Source organism: Nicotiana sylvestris, chromosome 5 (assembly GCF_000393655.2).
Source record: "Nicotiana sylvestris chromosome 5, ASM39365v2, whole genome shotgun sequence".
Classification (NCBI taxonomy): Eukaryota; Viridiplantae; Streptophyta; class Magnoliopsida; order Solanales; family Solanaceae; genus Nicotiana; species Nicotiana sylvestris.
In genome coordinates this window covers 3,545,455-3,565,911 of record NC_091061.1, presented here as the reverse complement: position 1 = coordinate 3,565,911, position 20,457 = coordinate 3,545,455, and the positions used below count along the sequence as shown (strand labels likewise).

Below are 20,457 nucleotides of genomic sequence, written 5' to 3'. Positions count from 1 at the left end.
ATATTTTATTTAAATAATAGCCGAAATTACTTTCAAACAACATCAAATAAATAAACACGAAAAAATTCGTTGACTTTTTCTCTCATAGAAGATTAAACTTGATAATTAGCCCACATGTCAGCTGCTATGCCATCTCTAATCAACTCCCCCCTTCTACTCATTACTTTCCCTAGGATTTGGTGGTTCTTCATGCATATCATTATCATTCATAAGCTCCGCATCAACTTGTGCAAGTAACTCATCATTTGGATCTGCACCTCTTAAGTAGTTGTGCAAAATACAACATGCAAAAATAATAAGCTTTTGGGTTTCAACACCATACGATGGTTCAGTTGAACTAGAAATTATAGGAAATCTCTTTTTAAGAACTCCAAAAGCTCGTTCAATAGCATTACGCAAAGATGCGTGTCGCAGATTAAATAATTCACGAGGATTTCGAGGTGGATTTCTTGAATACTCTTTCAAGTGATATCACTCCCCACGATAAGGCGTAATAATTCCACTTCTCAACATCAATCCAGCATCAACAAGGTGGTATTTTCCTAAAGATAAAAAGTAAAAGCTTTAATTATTTATTCATCACATCTAACTTTCCCTATATAAGTATATGAAATATTTACCTTCTGGAAGTTTTAGAGGGTCTTGTCTATTTAACGCTTCTTTCGTGATTCTTGAATCAGATGTCGTCCCTTCCTAACCAGCTAACACATATGTGAATTTTAGATCAAATGTGCATGAAGCCAATACATTTTGTGTTGGATAATCTTTTCTTCCACGATATCTAGGTGCTTCACGTTGTGAAACTTTAACACATATATATGTTCCAGCAATTGCACCAATACAATCCTGACATTATTATAATAAATTACATGTAATCAATCTTGAATTTAGCTAAAAGTTCAATAAAATTGTATTTTTGTTCACCTTAAAATATGGGTAGAATCTTGGGCTGCTGGCAATTTCAGAAGGAACTTGAGAGCCATCAGGTTGTTTAATAAATTTTTCATATAATCCCAAGATCGCTCGCAGGACAATATGAAAATGACGACTAATCGACTCCCCAGATCGTCGAAAGATAAAAGCTAACTCGCGATTCGTCGTATTATGTGCTAACAGGTAAAGTGTTTTTGCAACTTGCTCTTCAACTGTAGCTTGAAGTGTTGGTCTAAGATCACCCTCTCTAACTAACATCTCACATAGATAGGTAAGAGCTAAAGGGGTCATTCTTATAATATTACGACAAAGTTCAGTTGGGAATAAATGACTCAATAATTCATATCTAACTTGTTCACTTTCCAGTCGTATATCATATGTGATCGTACGTCGGTCATTTTCAATTTCACGTACATAAGTCCAAAACCAAATAGCTACTAAGCAAGCATCATATGTAGCTAAAGAGCTCACTTGTTTCAATATCTGTCTATTATTTTGATTATTCCGATCAGCCATCTATAATAAGATTAAGTGTGATACGTCAACCAATATCATAGATGAACTAACCAGAAAAAATACTAAAAAGATTCAACAAAGTGAATCAAAACCAGCATCGTCTTTGGTTCCCTGCCCCCAATTTTTTTAGTAAACTAAAATTAAAAGCCAACAAAGTATCCAGCTAAACCCAACAGTAACGGTACATAATAACAATGAGCAAAAAGCACATGACGCATAATAGCAACAATGGAATTAGTTAAAAGAGATGACTAGTTGCACGACAGAAAACTAAAATACATGTCATCAAAGAAACCAGAGAAGCTATTTTCACTTTATAACTTATTTACAAAATTGATCCCAAATCCCATTCCATGCATTAACTCCATAACAAAAACTGCTGAAAGAAAAAGCAATTGAATTGGCCAAAGAAACTTACGACTTAATAGCAAGCAATAGAGCACAAGAATAGCAAAAAAGAGAATGAAGAATTGAATTGGGTTTCGCCAGGTAGAGGAAGTTTGATAACAATAGGAAGAAAAGAGATGAAAACTAACTTGTAAAAATTTTGTTGGAAAGAGACGATACGTCGTTGACTAGTTGCACGTCACAAAGAAGATGGAGACAAAGTACTTATTAGTTTGGTGAATATAATATAAATAATAGGGTAAAGGGTAAAATTGAAATATAGAATAATAAGTGTGGGCATAATTGGAAAGAAAAATATGGAACAATCCCACCATACCGATTTGGTTGTTTCATAAAATGGGGTTTTTCATTGTTCCGGAACAATGAATTTAACAATACAATACAATCAGTTTTATCTGGGATAACAATATAATAAAATACAACCGGAAACAACCATCCAAACAACGCCTAAATTGAAATAGAGGGAAGTAGCACGTACCACCAAAATGAACCAGAAAGGCGAAAGTCTCAGGTTTTATTAAACCCTTCCTCTGATTCTCTCCCTCTCTTTTTCCTCTTTATTAATACCCCAAGTCCCCAACTGACCAAAAAATTCCTTTTCCCTTTTTCAAAACAAAATTTTCATTTCAACTTCCTCGCATAGCAAAATCTCCACTATAAAATTGTACAGAACCAAACTCCGGCTGCAAATCGCAGCTACGGAAGTAAACAAAGATGAGTACTGTAGATAAAATGCTTATAAAAGGCATACGGAGCTTTGACCCTGAGAACAAAAATGTCATCACTTTTTTCAGGCCATTAACTCTCATCGTTGGCCCTAATGGCGCTGGAAAAACAGTAAAATCGCTACTCTTAACTCACTCTATTTACGTACATGAATTGGTATTTTTTTCATGTCAGTGTAATTTCTGCATAAAATGTTTGTTTATTAGGTTTAAATCGTTGCATAAATTTGTTGCTCGATCCATTCGTGTAATTTACTTTTGTTATTTTAATTCTAATATTATTTGAGTGTAAGTTAAGTTTTAATGTTCTATGCGTTGCCGGTGTAAAAAAGTTTTATAAAAATATATATTTTTAGCTGCTTCAAAAAAAAAATAGCCGACAAAATGTTTTTTTTTTTTTTTTTTTTTTTTGTATATATGTGTATTATATACAAAAAAATATACATATTTTATACACTTTTCGGATAGTGAACACAATTAGTTTTAGTTGACCGACCATTTTTGTATTTTGCCCTTTTTTTACTAGCATTAATTGGTAACCTTAAGGAAATGGAAAGATTACCGTTAGTTTAAAAATTCTTTAAAGTATCAGTGCAGATAGCTTAGTCTATTGTATTTCTGTTTGTTGACTTACCGTTGTTAAAGGTTTGTTTGAAGCTAGGTGAAGATCAGGTTGGGCACTTTGTCTTGCTTAGGCGCTTTAGTGCAAGCTATATTTGGAAAACATGTATCAATTGTTAACTAAACTTTATTGGTGAATTTTTTAGTGATTAGCTATAAGAAACTATAATTTTACGTAAGAAATGTGATCATTAAAAAATTTAAGCATGTTTTCTACTTTATATATTTGGTTTAGTTATAATATTTTGATTTTTGAATCAGAAAGAAAGTTTTCAATTCTTTGTTCAACTAGTTGTTGTTTGCGCTTGTAATTACTTATTCATGCATTGAGTATATATTTTAATTTTTTCTTCATTAGCGCCTTATTTTGCTAAAGTCCACAATTTAATTGTCCTTTGCATTTATCAGAACTTCTCTATGATTTTCAACTTGGATATCTCTGGGTAGACTCCAGTTGAGTAGTTGAAGATGACCATCATCTGATCAAAAAACATGTTTTCCGTAGGCAGAGTAATTTGTATATTCGTTTCGTTTTATAATTATTTTTTCTTGCTGTGAGCAGACTATAATTGAGTGCTTGAAGGTTGCCTGCACTGGTGAGATGCCACCAAATGCTCGCTCTGGTCATAGCTTCATCCATGACCCTAAGGTGCTCATCTCCTTGGACTTACTTGAGAAGGAGTACATAAATTTTTTAATGACCGAGTTCTAATATCACTTGTCAACCAAAAGTTTAAACTCATGTTTAAAGTAGCAGTTTATCCAAAAACCAGTCAACAATCCCATAGCTGACGTGAACCGGATAGTTTGTTCTAGTTATCTTATGATTATGCTATTTAAGGTTGTTATTAATACCTGAATCCTGTGTTGGTGAAGGTGGCTGGAGAGACGGAGACAAAGGGGCAGATAAAGCTGCGGTTCAAAACAGCAGCAGGGAAAGATGTGGTTTGCATTAGGTCTTTTCAGCTAACTCAAAAGGCAACAAAGATGGAGTACAAGGCCATTGAGAGTGTACTACAGACTATCAATCCTCACACTGGAGAGGTATCACTAATTTATTTGCTGCTTTTTTTGGTCATTTTTTGTATTTGTCCATGGCTTATTGGTTTTGATATTTTATCTGATTTGGAGATGAACTAAGGGGATAGTAGAGTTAGGCAAGGTTATATGGCTGACAAATAGGTAAATTTTGACCTTCATCGGCAATGATAGTTATCTTTGTGTTCATATAGCTCAAATAAGAATATTGAGGTACACATATATACATGTGATGAGGATAAATAAAGACAATCGAATGCATGATTTGCTAGCAATAATGTTCTAAAAATAAATAATAAACAAAATATTGATCAAAGGGTTGGCTCTATTAAATTTGTACGTGAAATCAATGACAATCTTATAAAGTTTTTCATCAGTTTAATTCGTTGAAGGAAGGACTTGAGCCTGTCAACATTGGGGTCGAAGTGAGGGTAATTTTGCACACATGGAGGAGTTGTAATGAGTCATAGAGCTCTCAAGCATATCTTTATTCTCTTGGCATTGGTACATCATTGTTTTCTTTTCCTTTTTTGTTCTTGTAAAGTACAGAGACAATAGAGAAATCTCTCTTGTTTTGTATTCAAGAAGTAGCAAGTATATATACAAGTACATAGAGCCTTAACTATAGAAAGAATCAAAAAGAAAATCCTATAAATCTGCTATGAATCCCTATAATTATGCTAGTTATGTATATTACATAAGATTATGTCTACATTCATTATCTAACACTCCCCCTCAAGCTGGAGTATAGATATTGATCATGCCCAGCTTGTTACAAAGGTAGTCAACTCGAATTCCATTCAACGTCTTTGTGAACAAATCAGCTGGTTGCTCTCCTGTCTTCACGTAGCCAGTGGGGATCAAGTTCTCCTGAATCTTCTTACGAATAAAATGGCAGTCAACCTCAATATGCTTAGTTCCTTCATGATACACCGGATTTGACGCAATATGGAGGGCAACTTGATTGTCACACCAGCGTTTTGCTGGTATTGGATGCTCTAACCCAATTTCAGTCAACAGATGATGTATCTACATAATCTCACATGTAGACTGTGACATAGCTCTATACTCGGATTCTGCACTAGATCGAGATACACCACTTTGCTTCTTACTCCTCTATGATACCAAGTTTCCTCCAACAAAGACACAATAACCTGTAGTAAATCTTCTATCAATTTTCGATCCAGCCCAGTCAGCATCTGCAAAACACTCAATACGAGTATGATTGTGATTGCTATATAATATGCTAAGTCCAGGAGCTCCTTTCAAGTAACACAAAATTTGTTCCAAAGCTGCCCAATGTTTGACCGTTGGTGCAGACATGAACGGACTAACAACACTTACCGCAAAAGCAATATCTGGACGAGTCACAGTAAGGTAGTTTAATTTCCCAACTAACTTCCTGTATCTCTCTGGATCGTCAAAAGGATCACCATCATCTTTCATAAGATGCACATTAGGAACCATTGGAGTATTGCAATGTTTAGCTGCCAACTTTCCAGTTTCTGCAAGCAAGTCAAGAATGTACTTTCTCTGAGACAAAAGAATTCCCTTCTTGCTTCTATTTACTTCTACTCCCAAAAAGTATTTTAACTGGCCCAAGTCCTTTGTATGAAACCTAGTATGCAGAAAAGACTTGAGGGAAGAAATCCTAGCATAGTCACTTCCTGTGATAACAATATCATCAACATATACAACAAGGAGAATAGTGCCAACTACTGATTTCCGATAGAAGACTCTGTGATCGCACATTTTCAACCCAAACTCCTGAACTACCTCACTAAACCTGCCAAACCAAGCTCGCGGACTCTGCTTCAAGCCATACAAGGACTTCTTCAAATGACAGACTTTCCCATACTCCCCTGAGCGATAAAATCGTGTGGTTGCTCCATATACACTTCCTCCTGAAGATCACCATGAAGGAACACATTCTTGATATCCAACGGATGTAAAAGCCAATTCTCGGACGCAGCTAGAGAAATAAATAAGTGGACAGAAGTGAGTTTGGCAACCGGGGAGAAGGTGTCAGAATAATCCACCCCATAAGTCTGAGCATACCCTTTCACCTCAAGTCTGGCCTTAAGTCTTGCCACAGAACCATCTGGATTAACTTTAACGGTAAAGACCCACTTGCATCCCATTGGTTTATTTCCCTTTGGTAAATCTACCAAATCCTATGTGTGGTTGTCCTCTAAAGCATGTATTTCCTCAAGCATTGCATCAGACCATCCGGGATGATTCAAAGCCTCCTTCACTGTTTTGGGTATGGAAATGGAGTCTAGAGAAGCAATCATAGATCTAGACGTAGAGGATAAGTGGTCATAGGAAACAAAGTTAGCAACAGAATATGTCGATTTGCAAGTACGTGTACCTTTGCGAAGAGCAATAGGAAGATCAAGGTTATCTGGAGGATCAGGCAAAGGAGAATCAGATGATGCAGGAACTGGTGCGGGACATGTATCATTTGTCTCTCGCCTCCGTGAATATACTTGAACAATTGGAGGTCTTGCGGGAGCAAGTACTGAAGGCATAATAGTCGATTGGTGCTCAATAGAAGAACTGGGAGATCAAAGAGTATCATCTGATTGTTCTGTTAAAGTACGGGTAACCTGATATACTAGCCACTCATCTTCCTCCTCATAGCTTGTAGAAATGGGAGTTGCATAGAAGAATGGTGTAGTCTCTGAAAATACCACAACAGTTGACATTAAATATTTGCCAAGCTTAGTAGAGTAACATCGATACCCCTTCTGAAGGCGAGAATAGCCCAGGAAAACACACTTCACAACCTTGGGATCCAACTTGGTAAGAGATGGTGGAATATCTCGAACATAACATGTGCTTCCAAACACCTTAGGTTCCACCGGAAATAATGACTTGTTCGGAAAAAGAACACAATAAGGCACGTTACCATCGAGTACATCAGATGGCATGCTATTAACCAGAAAACAAGCCGTAGAAACCGCATCAGCCCAGAACTGTTTAGGAACCTTCATTTGGAACAAAAGTGCTCGGGTTGTCTCAAGTAGATGCCTATTCTTTCTCTCAGCAACTCCATTTTGAGAGGGTGTATGAACATATGAAGACTGATGTAATATACCATGTTGTCTCACGTAGAACTGAAATAACTCTGACATGTATTTTTTAGCGTTATCACTCCTTAGAGTACGTACTGAAGCATTGAATTGAGTTTTGACTTCAGCACAAAAGACAGAAAAATGAGTAAACACTTCAGAGCGGCTCTTCATAAAGTAAATCCAAGTCATTCGAGAAAAATCATCTATAAAAGTGACAAAATACTTATGCCCAGTTTTAGAAACAACCGGACATGGTCCCCAAACATTAGAATGGACCAACTCAAAAGCTGACTCAGCTCGCTTATTAACCTTTAGACTTAACGAGATGCGAATCGACATGACTCACAATCCAATGATGAAATATTCTGAAACTGAGGACAGAGCTTCTTTAATAAAGGCAAAGAGGGATGTCCAAGTCGACAATGTGCTTCAAAAGGAGACACGATACTAGAGCATGCAACATACCGTGATTCCCATTCATCAAGAATGTAGAGATCACTAGATATATATCCTTTACCAATAACCTGCATCGTCTTAAGATCTAAAAACAAACAATGATCGGGAAAGAATGCAACACAACAATTAAGGTCTTTGGTAATTTTACTAACAAAAATCAAGTTAAAGGCCGAGTTTGGTAGACTTAATACAGATGACAGGGTAATAGAGGAAGTTGGTTTAACAGTCCCAGATCCAACACTGCCACAAGTTGATCCATCAGCTACAGTAACCAGATAGGGTGCTTTATGTGAGCGAAAGCTAGAAAAAATATTTGGATTACCTGTCATGTGATTTGTAGCACCAGAATCGATCACCCATTTATTGGAAGAGGTGATAAGACATGTTTTATCTAACCCAACAAAGGCAGTAACTGAAGAAGATTCCTTATCTGATTTATGATATTGAAGGAATTTTAGAAACTTATCCGAAACCAAGATTGTTGGACTAGGAGTTGTTGCATTATTATTCTTTACCATCATTTTTTCCTTTCAATAACAAACTGATTAAACTAACAGAGGTCCCCGAAGCTAAAAGATACTCAAACAGATCCTAGTAGATACGAAACCAACAATCTATTGAACATGATTCAACTTTAATAATCCACTCAACCAAATCAGAGAACCAAACGAATTTGTCCCCAACTCAATTTCTGATAAGGAAAGACCCAACAGACAATATCAAGTCACTAATCGATCACCACAGTGAATAAAAAATAAAGATGCAAGCTCACACAGGCAGCCTCCAAGAAAAATACCACAGAATTAAAGAAATCGAATAACCAATAAACCAAACTCAAACCCGACCAAACAAAGTGAGAATAAGATGTGGTATAAGGTTCTTTGCCAAAATGTGGTTCTATGATCAGAGAACCACCACAAGTCAACTGGAAATGTCAAAAAGACCTCAGATTAGCTTCCGGCCAAGGAATTTCCGGCAGCGGATTCGACTCAACTTCGACGAGCAGTAGACCTGCTCTGATACCATATATAGTACAGAGACAATGGAGAAATCTCTCTTGTTTTGTATTCAAGAAGTAACAACTATATATACAAGTACATAGAGCCTTAACTATGGAAAGAATCAAAAAGAAATCCTATAAATTTGTTGTGAATCCCTATAATTATGCTAGCTATGTATATTATATAAGATTATGTCTACATTCAGATTATGTCTATATTCATTATCTAACACTCCCCCTCAAGCTGGAGCATAGATATTGATCATGCATAGCTTGTTACAAAGGTAATCAACTCAAATTCCATTCAACGCCTTTGTGAACAAATCAGTCGGTTGCTCTCCTGTCTTCACGTAGCCAGTGGAGATCAAGTTCTCCTGAATCTTCTTACAAATAAAATGGCAGTCAACCTCAATATGCTTAGTTCTTTCATGATACACCGGATTTGACGCAATATGGAGGGCAACTTGATTGTCACACCAGAGTTTTGCTGGTATTGGATGCTCTAACCCAATTTCAGTCAACAAATGATGTATCCACATAATCTCACATGTAGACTGTGACATAGCTCTATACTCAGATTCTGCACTAGATCGAGATACAACACTTTGCTTCTTACTCCTCCATGATACCAAGTTTCCTCCAACAAAGACACAATAACCTGTAGTAGATCTTCTATCAATTTTCGATCCAATCCAGTCAGCATCTGCAAAACACTCAATACGAGTATGATTGTGATTGCTATATAATATGCCAAGTCCAGGAGCTCCTTTCAAGTAACACAAAATTTGTTCCAAAGCTGCCCAATGTTTGACCGTGGTGCAGACATGAACTGGCTAACAACACTTACCGCAAAAGCAATATCTGGACAAGTCACAGTAAGGAAGTTAATTTCCCAACTAACCTCCTGTATCTCTCTGGATCATCAAAAGGATCACCATCATCTTTCATAAGATGCACATTAGGAACCATTGTAGTACTGCAAGGTTTAGCTGCCAACTTTCCAGTTTCTGCAAGCAAGTCAAGAATGTACTTTCTCTGAGACAAAAGAATTTCCTTCTTGCTTCTATTTACTTCTACTCCCAAAAAGTATTTCAACTGGCCCAAGTCCTTTGTATGAAACCTAATATGCAGAAAAGACTTGAGGGAAGAAATCCCAGCATAGTCACTTCCTGTTATAACAATACCATCAACATATACAACAAGGAGAATAGTGCCAACTACTGATTTCTGATAGAAGAATCTGTGATCGCACATTTTCAACCCAAACTCCTGAACTACCTCACTGAACTTGCCAAACCAAGCTCGCGGACTCTGCTTCAAGCCATACAAGGACTTTTTCAAATGACAGACTTTCCCATACCCCCCTGAGCGACAAAAGCGGGTGGTTGCTCCATATACACTTCCTCTTGAAGATCACCATGAAGGAACACATTCTTGATATCCAACTGATGTAAAAGCCAATTCTCGGACGCAACTAGAGAAATAAATAAGTGGACAGAAGTGAGTTTGGCAACCGGGGAGAAGGTGTCAGAATAATCCACCCCATAAGTCTGAGCATACCCTTTCGCCACAAGTTTGGCCTTAAGTCTTGCCACAGAACCATCTGGATTAACTTTAACGGTAAAGACCCACTTGCATCCCATTGGTTTCTTTCCCTTTGGTAAATCTACCAAATCCCATGTGGTTATCCTCTAAAGCATGTATTTCCTCAAGCATTGCATCAGACCATCCGGGATGATTCAAAGCCTCCTTCACTGTTTTGGGTATGAAGATGGAATCTAGAGAAGCAATCATAGATCTAGACGTAGAGGATAAGTGGTCATAGGAAACAAAGTTAGCAACAGAATATGTCGATTTGCAAGTACGTGTACCTTTGCGAAGATCAATAGGAAGATCAAGGTTATCTAGAGGATCAGGCAAAGGAGAATCAGATGATGCAGGAACTGGTGCGGGACATGTATCATTTGTCTCTCGCCTCCGTGAATATACTTGAACAATTGGAGGTCTTGCGGGAGCAGATACTGAAGGCATAATAGTCGATTGGTGCTCAATAGAAGAACTGGGAGATCAAAGAGTATCATCTGATTGTTCTGTTAAAGTACGGGTAACCTGATATACTAGCCACTCATCTTCCTCCTCCTAGCTTGTAGAAATGGGAGTTGCATAGAAGAATGGTGTAGTCTCTGAAAATACCACAGCAGTTGACATTAAATATTTGCCAAGCTTAGTAGAGTAACATCGATACCTCTTCTGAAGGCGAGAATAGCCCAGGAAAACACACTTCACAGCCTTGGGATCCAACTTGGTAAGAGATGGTGGAATATCTCGAACATAACATGTGCTTCCAAACACCTTAGGTTCCACCAGAAATAATGACTTGTTCGGAAAAAGAACACAATAAGGCACGTTACCATCGAGTACATCAGATGGCATGCTATTAACCAGAAAACAAGCCGTAGAAACCGCATCAGCCCAGAACTGTTTAGGAACCTTCATTTGGAACAAAAGTGCTCGGGCTGTCTCAAGTAGATGCCTATTCTTTCTCTCAGCAACTCCATTTTGAGAGGGTGTATCAACACATGAAGACTGATGTAATATACCATGTTGTCTCATGTAGAACTGAAATAACTCTGACATGTATTCTTTAGCGTTATCACTCCTTAGAGTACGTACTGAAACATTGAATTGAGTTTTGACTTCAGCACAAAAGACAGAAAAATGAGTATACACTTCAGAGCGGCTCTTCATAAAGTAAATCCAAGTCATTCGAGAAAAATCATCTATAAAAGTGACAAAATACTTATGCCCAGTTTTAGAAACAACCGGACATGGTCCCCAAACATTAGAATGGACCAACTTAAAAGCTGACTCAGCTCGCTTATTAACCCTTGGACTTAACGAGATGCGATGGTGTTTTGCAAATCGACATGACTCACAATCCAATGATGAAATATTCTGAAACTGAGGACAGAGCTTCTTTAATAAAGGCAAAGAGGGATGTCCAAGTCGACAACGTGCTTCAAAAGGAGACACGATACTAGAGCATGCAACAGACTGTGGCTCCCATTTATCAAGAATGTAGAGATCACTAGATATATATCCTTTACCAATAACCTGCATCGTCTTAAGATCTAAAAACAAACAATGATCGGGAAAGAATGCAACACAACAGTTAAGGTCTTTGGTAATTTTACTAACAGAAATCAAGTTAAAGGCCAAGTTTGGTAGACTTAATACAGATGACAGGGTAATAGAGGAAGTTGGTTTAACATTCTCAGATACAACACTGCCACAAGTTGATCCATCAGCTACAGTAACCGGATAGGGTGCTTTATGTGAGCGAAAGCTAGAAAAAATATCTGGATTACCTGTCATGTGATTTGTAGCACCAGAATCGATCACTTATTTATTGGAAGAGGTGATAAGACATGTTTTATCTAACCCAACAAAGACAGTAACTGAAGAAGATTCCTTAACTGATTTATGATATTGAAGGAATTTTAGAAACTCATCTGAAACCAAGATTGTTGGACTAGGAGTTGTTGCATTATTATTCTTTACCATCATTTTTTCCTTTCAATAACAAACTGATTAAACTAACAGAGGTCCCCGAAGCTAAAAGATACTCAAACAGATCCCGGTAGATATGAAATCAACAATCTATTGAACATGATTCAACTTTAATAATCCACTTAACCAAATTAGAGAACCAAACGAATTTGTCCCCAACTCAATTTCTGATAAGGAAAGACCCAACAGACAATATCAAGTCACTAATCGATCACCACAGTGAGTCAAAAATAAAGATGCAAGCTTCTCACACAGGCAACCTCCAAGAAAAATACCACAGAATTAAAGAAATCGAATAACCAATAAACCAAACTCAAACCTGACCAAACAAAGTGAGAATAAGATTTGGTCTGAGCAGTGTTGTCAAAGGCGTGCTTAAAGCGCGCTTAAGCCCTAAAGCGAGGCTCAAAACATGTTGAGCGCTTCGCGTCGCTTTGTGGACGCTTCAGTGTTGCATCAAGGCTCTAAAGTATACTTTTCCTTGCCAATGAGTGTAATCCCGAAAGGCAATACTTAACAATTGATATTTCACTTTTTCATAACTTTTTTTCAATTTTTTTGTCCATATATTTGTTATTCATGCTTATAATTATTGGTCTTGGACTATATATACATGTTTTTACTTTTTCTCCGGTCTTTTTTCATTAAAGCTCAAGCTTTTTTTACGCTTTGCGCTTATAGCCCCAACAGGCCTTAGAGCTTTTTTGCGCTTTTCGTCTTTGATAACACTGGGTCTGAGGTTGTTCTTTGCCAAAATGTGGTTCTATGATCAGAGAACCACCACAAGTCAACTGGAAATGTCAAAAAGACCTCATATTAGCTTCCGGCCAAGGAATTTCCGGCAACGGATTTGACTCAACTCCGGCGAGCAGTAGACCTGCTCTGATACCATGTAAAGTACAAAGACAATAGAGAAATCTCTCTTGTTTTGTATTCAAGAAGTAACAAGTATATATACAAGTACATAGAGCTTTAACTATGGAAAGAATCAAAAAGGAAATCCTATAAATTTGTTGTGAATCCCTATAATTATGCTAGCTACGTATATTACATAAGATTATGTCTACATTCAGATTATGTCTACATTCATTATCTAACCGTTCTCATAGGGGCAATTGTAATTTGTATTTTTGTACAATCTATGAAAAAAGAAAATATGTGAGCCAGATTAAATTTTCTCCTTTGCTTCCCTCTCCTCTTATATTTGTCCTCTGATATTGTTTGTCATTTCCGGTTTGAAGCATACTGCATCATATCCAACTATAGCTCTTAGGATTTTGCTTACTGATAAAAAAAAGCTCTTGGATTTGCTTAGGGTGATAGGAGAAGCTTAGACTTCTATTCGAGCAATGGTTTGGCAGGGAAAAAGTTTCTTTCCTGAATTCTTAGCTTATTTGCTTGCAGAAAGTTTGCCTAAGCTATAGATGTGCCGATATGGACCGAGAAATTCCTGCTCTCATGGGTGTCTCAAAGGCCATTCTTGAAAATGTGATTTTTGTTCACCAAGATGAGGCAAACTGGCCATTGCAAGATCCTTCTACGCTGAAAAAGAAGTTTGATGATATTTTCTCCGCTACTAGGTAATTCATGTTTTCAATAGTGGATATTTCATTGATTATCAACAGAGTTGGTGTTGGAAAGATGTATTCTTCTGTATCATCCGGTGTAGTTATATTCTTTCTTGAATAGGCATGAAATTCTAGCCTATCATCATTTTACTCGGTCAAGAACATTGAAAAGAAGACTAGTCCCTGCCTCAGCCTTTCTAACTTTTTCTATTTGCATTTACTCCATGTTGTTATGATTCATCAGTAAACTTTTAACGGAGAAAAAGTATCAAAGGGGCAAGAATCATAGATGCACCAGTTAGTACACTCTCTTTACGCAAAAGATGCACAAAATCTGGAATAGAATCTTCAGTTTCCCCCGTTTAATGCTGTTTGAATCTAATCCATGTTCATCTGTATGAATTTCCGCAAGTTGCTGGAGATACCAATGCTTAGAATTCTCTGGGTAGGATTCTTTTGGATTCCCGAATTTGACACTACTTAAGCTGCATTCTTGGTCCACAGTTCTCAAGTTAGGATATCTAAGGTTTAGCGGGTTTACCTGGACTCATGCATGTCTCAGTGCTGTCAAAACTTACTAGCTTGGTCTCTACAAAAGAAGGGTATTTGTTAACCACTTATTGAGCATCATCATCAGGATTTGAAATTAGTATGAGATTTTGAGCTCGATACCAGAATCAATGAATCATGACATCTGGAGTAAGCTTTTCACTAAGTTCGGTGCTTAATGAGTAGGTAGAATGATTATCTCGGAATCATTTTGCTTTTATGGTTATAAAAAATAAATAAATAAAATAAACGCGTCTTTCTTGCTGCTGATTCAAAACTTAGTTCATCATCGGTCATCCTATAATGGAACAACCCATTTTTATCTTTAAGCACATACGTCATTGAGCATCTGCCCCAAATTGTCGTTGTTTCTTGAGAGTTGAGATGCTGTCTGATTGTGATGCTCAAGTCTGTCAAGATATAACTGCATCTCTCTGTGTGTTAAGAGGTCTTTTGAGAAAAATTATGGTGTAAATAGGTAGGTGATTTCCATGCAATGGCAATTTCTGATGTGCAGTGGTTAAGCTGGCTTTACATAGGGAATATGGGTTTTCTGGTACAAGGGAGTAGGGACAAAGTTCTTCTTGCATTTCTTTTTTCAATTTTTCTTGCTTGGTTTATATTTGTTTGGTTCTAACCAAATGCTAAAAAGTTGATTACTCAATATTCAGAGTTGTTTAGTCCTTGGGATATCGAGCTAATGGGCACCGTAACTTACATTTTTCCTTCTGTAAGTTAAATTCTACTTTATTTTTACTGTTTAGATACACAAAGGCGTTGGAGGTTATTAAAAAGCTTCACAAGGATCAAGCTCAAGAAATAAAGACATATAAGCTGAAACTGGAGAATCTTCAGACATTGAAAGATGCTGCTTACAAGGTTCTGAAGTGACCTCTATTGAAATATGTGTTTTTTCCCTCTCTTCTCCTTTTTATCCACTCAGGCAGTTGTCCAAACTTCTAGAAGCTATCACTTAAATCAGTTTTTTCGATAAAACTTATGCTTGTTGATGTTACATATTACTCATTCATTTATGATGTTAGATCCTGTTGCTTGAAAATGGAGGAACTATAATTTGAATGCCTTGCTTTAGGCTCGATAATTTAGCAAAACGAAGAGAAATTTACCCCATTTTGTAATTAAAAAAAGATAAATTTCCTACCAAGAAGAATTTCAAGAGAAATTTCCTATTCTTGAAACCAAGAGGAATTCATTGTGGATATTTTTGAGCATGTTTGATAAGTTATCGAGATCAGTCCCCACTTCTGGAAATGCCATTTGGCAGATCTTTTGTTGAAGGCCTGTTAATAAGTACCACCATCTTCATGACTCCTCTGTCATATATTGATACTGCTGTCCACTCCATAAAAATATTTCCAATGAACAGAAATACCTCTGCTTGTTATGTCATTTTTTTTTGAATGATCTGCTTGTAATGTCAAAACTTTGCTTCTGTCTTTCACCTCGTGGCAAGTGGGCCTGTTCCCTGTTCCCCCTCTTACTCTGCTGTGAGCAGATAGATTCTTCTTCTTATTAACCCAAGGGATCGTTGTTCCTGTATGTGTGAATATGTGAAAACTTTTGAGCTAATGCAACTAGAAACAAGAAGGATTGTAGAGAGCCAGCGTAAAAGCTTTTGACTGAAGTTCTCTTTAATGCTTAATCTAGGTTTTGAGATTTGTTGTTGCTTCTAAATGTACATACACACTTATTTTTTCTGTGATCTTCCAGATATTAATACCATGTTGTTTTGATCATAGTTGTTCTCTAACCATAGAGCAATGTGAACCTGTAATTCTGATATCAATACTGTTTTTGACTTTGGTTGAGGACTGCACTAGTTAAACGAATGGTACATTATAAAACGATAGTAATTTGATCTTGTCTTTTAATCTAGCTGCGGGAAAGCATTGCCCAAGATAAAGAGAAAACCGAGTCACTGAAAAGTCAGATGGAGGAGCTTGAAAAAGAGATTCGGACTCTAGAGAGTAAGATCCACCATACTGAAGCAACTTTAAAGGACCTTCATCAATTGCAGCGAGAGATAGCCACCAAAACTGCTGAAAGGAAAACATTGTTCAATGAACAGGAAAAACAGTATGCAGCACTGGCAGAGGAGAATGAAGGTTTACTAAAAGGAATATACTGATATATATTTATTCTTTCGGCACAGAAGTGATGCACAAATCATATTAGACATCAAGCTGAACATAATTCATGTTGTTAATATCCTTAAGTAAATTCTTATTTTGTGTATGTGTGCATGTTTATTCGCTGAAGTACTTTTTGTAAAAATTGATATCTTCAAATATTTTCACTTTTGAATTGCTAGACACTGATGAAGAGCTGAGTGAATGGAAAACAAAGTTTGATGAAAGGATAGCGCTTCTGGAATTGAAAATTAGCAAGTTGGAGAGGGAAATGAATGACTCAGAGACAAAGAGTTCCCTTCTTAAGCAGTCCATGACAGACTATATCGTGGAGATCAGCAAGCTTCAAGCTGAGGCTGAAGTAATTTCCTTCGGCCTATGTGCTGGTTGATTTCTTAAAGTTCTCGCATCTTGCTTCCCTTTCTTAAGGTTCACTTTCTTTTTGATTTTTGTGTCTTAGGCTCTTGCGGTGTTAAAGAATGAAAGAGACGTCATTATCAGGAAGCTTTTTGGCAGACATAACTTAGGTGCTGTTCCAAGTGGGCCGCTCAGTGATGATGTCACATTGAATTTAATGAATCGTATAAACCTACGATTAGCACATCTTGATAAGGATTTACAAGATAAAAAGGTGGTTCTTTCACTGTACCAGCCTATATACATATATTTAGACATGCTATGTTGTTTTAACTTGTCAGTTTAAGATTAATTTTACTTTGATTCAGCTATGTTGCGAGGCTTGAATGCCCTTCTCTTTTTGTTTCATTTATGTTATTCATGTTTCTATCCAATGGCATATAATTGTGTCTTTAAGTGTGTAAGTCTTGCTGCTGTTTGAATATCAAGTCTTCCTTGAAATGAAGTTCAGGTTTGGAGGTATTTATTGAATTCATCTTGTTTGTCATTAATTTTCGCTTTAAACTTAAAATAGTCATCATTTGGTCTATTATTAGATTTATCTTGCGTCCAACCTGCATTCCAGGAAAGGGGCAAACATGTCAAGATTGATTGTCACATCATTCATGAGAAAATCCATTCTGAACTTGTATTCCCTTGCTTTGGTTGTTCAGATAGTCAGTAAGCATACTAATTTACCGAGGTACTGTTAGTTATGAGAATCAAGCATCTAAGTGGAAAACTCGAGTCTTTAACCTATTTGCTCGGCGAGATTATGTCCAGATTCATTATACCTATGTGTGTAGGATATCTAAAATACTCGTATTAAACAGGATCCTTGTAGATAAGGTAATATACCTTATTAAAGTAGTAAACTCCTGTATAAGGAGCTGGAGCTCTTTTATATTAAGTTTGACCATCAGGGCAAACAGTTTTTCTCTTCTCTTGCTTCTCATTTTGTTAGTTCTGATTCTTTTCTTGGGACCTTTACTCTCAATGTTCTTAGGTTTGTGATTACCAGTCAACTTCTGTTTTTCTGTCTCAAACAGCAGCGTGTATTTTGGAAAACCCACTTTAATTTGGACCGCTAGATCCACAATGGGATGCCAGTTGGATTGTTGGATCCCTATGCCATGTCCAGCTACTTAGTCTAGTTGACTTCTCTATATCTGCTGCCGCAGATTCTCTTGACTACTTTATGTATCTGATAAAATGGATATCGTGAGACATAGATATCAGTGTTTAACTGTAAAATTAGGTGCTTCATGTTCTCAACTTTGTAATTGCTTTCTCTGAAACATAGAAAAGCATAACCTGACATCTGTCATACTCGCTCATACTTTGCTTCATCTAAACTTTTCTGACATCATATGAAGAAGCTAACTTTCACTTCGAGTAACGTTGTTTTAGGAAACAAATGAGGCAGAAATTGCAGCTGCGTGGCATCAATACGAAATTGCAAATAACCTCTGGAATGAAAAGGAGGCGCAAAAAGTGGCTAGAGCAGATATTAAGGTTTATTCTTATGGGTAACATTGCTGGTATGCTAATGATGTGGCATTTTTACACATTTTCTTGGTTCCATCACTGCAGAATGGCATTTTGAAGCGTATTGAAGAGAAGGAAAATGAGCGGAATGAGTTTGAACGTGAGATTTCTAATGTTAATATGGCTCATCTTGATGAGAGAGAGAAAAAAATGGTTTGATGTCTCTGCTTAATATTTCAACTCTTTTTGATGAACATTAGTTATGTGGCTAACGCATCTTTGTTCTTTCAGCAAATTGAATGCGAGAGAAAGTCTAAGCAGCTTGCAGAAAGAGAATTTGACTCAAACATAAGGCAAAAGCAGACTGAGATGTTCACCATAGACCAAAAACTTAAAGATCTTCATGCTGAAAAAGATCGTATGGCCAATGAGTCTGAGGATAGAATTAAGCTCTCTCTTAAGAAGGCAGAGCTGGAAACTCTCAAGAAGAAACATAAAAAGCTGTAAGTCACTTTTCACTTCATAGTGTTTCATCCACAATTAATTAGGGCTAAAGTAGAAACAGAAAAAGACGTAAGTCATTTTTCCTTTTTGTAGTGTTGCGCCACATTTTTGTTGTGTTTATTATAGCTATACTCTTTTGTTCACAAGTGATGCTTTTTTCAATAAAACTAACAGAATGGATGATAACAAGGATAAAGTAAAAGGAGTATTGAAAGGAAGGCTTCCATCTGACAAGGACTTGAAGAAAGAAATTACTCAGGCACAAAGGTTCTTTTTCCCTATCTCTTGCGTCCTCATAATATATTTAATCTTTGATTTTTTTTCTTGAAGTTCGATCACCACCATTCTTAGCTTTTAAACAAAGGCGTGACTGCTGTTATTGGCAGATGCGAAGCAAAACACAGACACGAAAATGTACTCCACAGTTGAGGGGCAAAAAGTGCATTATTTGATGTTTCTTCTTTGTTGTGTAAAATATGCACTAATTAGATCCCCGTTGAAAGCTAAAATCTCAGTACTTTATTGTCGATCGATATGGACATATGTATACCTTACTTTAGTGGCATAGGCTTTATAATCTGTTCTTTTCCCAGTTTCTATATTTCCTTTGGAAAAACTTAAAATCCTAGAACCTTAATTGTACCCTATATATTACTGAAGAGGTGTTGTCTTAGGATGCATATGTGTCTGGTATTCAAACAGCTGAAACAACTAGGACAAGGATCAGAGTGGACAAGTATACTGCTCATGTTCAAGTCATCCTAGGAGGAGCATGAGATGCTTAGAGGTCACATGGAAGGCAAGTGTTGTGTAGCCAATTGGCATAGACAGCTTGGTGTCCGAGGACCAAAACGGTTTCACCAGAGGGACTTGGGGGTGGGTGGGAGGGGGAGAGAGGGGGAGGGAAAGTTCTGATATCTCCTCTGCTTCTCCTGTTCGTGATGAAAAGCTTCAGCATGATGATCAAGAAGGCTTTGAGCTGGAATGGTTTAACTTTTTGGAAACGTAAGGATTCCTCAAACCTGCATATCTCACATGACCTTAGCCAGATATTGAGCTAACTCTTTGTGAGGCAAATGAGGTGCCAATAGCATCCTTAGGAGCAGTGTTACTCCAGGTTATGAAGGTGATACAACAGCGTAAGAGATGCTTTATGTGTGAAAAGAAAGAATAGACAATCAGTCACCTGCTCCCTCAGTGAAAGCTGGCTACTGATCTATGGAGCACGTTCTCCAATCTCTCTGGACTCCAGTGGAATATGCCTAACTGTTTGGGAGAGTGCTTCAGGATGTGGGAGGACAGTCAGTGCATAAAAAGATTAGGAAATATTAGAATGCTATTCCTCTTTGCATCGGATAGACATTACGGCTAGAGTTCAAGATGTTTTGAAAGAGAAGTAAATATCTAATAAGCTTGAGAGAAAAAGTCTGTATACTCTTCTTTTGGTGCAAACAACAT

General features: G+C 37.1%; 1 protein-coding gene across 2 annotated transcripts in view; it reads left to right on the top strand.

The window, feature by feature from the left end:
• Window positions 1–2,338: 2,338 nt before the first annotated feature.
• LOC104235113 (DNA repair protein RAD50) overlaps window positions 2,339–20,457 on the top strand; it is a 29,576-nt gene continuing 11,457 nt past the window's right edge. Inside the window, exons 1-12 of one of the 2 annotated variants that reach the window (XR_011407495.1) lie at window positions 2,339–2,694; window positions 3,766–3,852; window positions 4,080–4,247; window positions 13,749–13,924; window positions 15,226–15,340; window positions 16,359–16,587; window positions 16,794–16,972; window positions 17,072–17,242; window positions 18,418–18,522; window positions 18,601–18,708; window positions 18,787–18,998; window positions 19,174–19,266. Coding sequence is in view for 1 of the 2 variants with exons in the window: in XM_070174177.1 (XP_070030278.1) it covers window positions 2,572–2,694; window positions 3,766–3,852; window positions 4,080–4,247; window positions 13,749–13,924; window positions 15,226–15,340; window positions 16,359–16,587; window positions 16,794–16,972; window positions 17,072–17,242; window positions 18,418–18,522; window positions 18,601–18,708; window positions 18,787–18,998; window positions 19,174–19,266 (1,766 nt within the window). In the remaining variant the exon portion in view is untranslated. The remainder of the gene's footprint in view (window positions 2,695–3,765; window positions 3,853–4,079; window positions 4,248–13,748; window positions 13,925–15,225; window positions 15,341–16,358; window positions 16,588–16,793; window positions 16,973–17,071; window positions 17,243–18,417; window positions 18,523–18,600; window positions 18,709–18,786; window positions 18,999–19,173; window positions 19,267–20,457) is intronic. The other variant, XM_070174177.1, reaches the window with a different exon arrangement.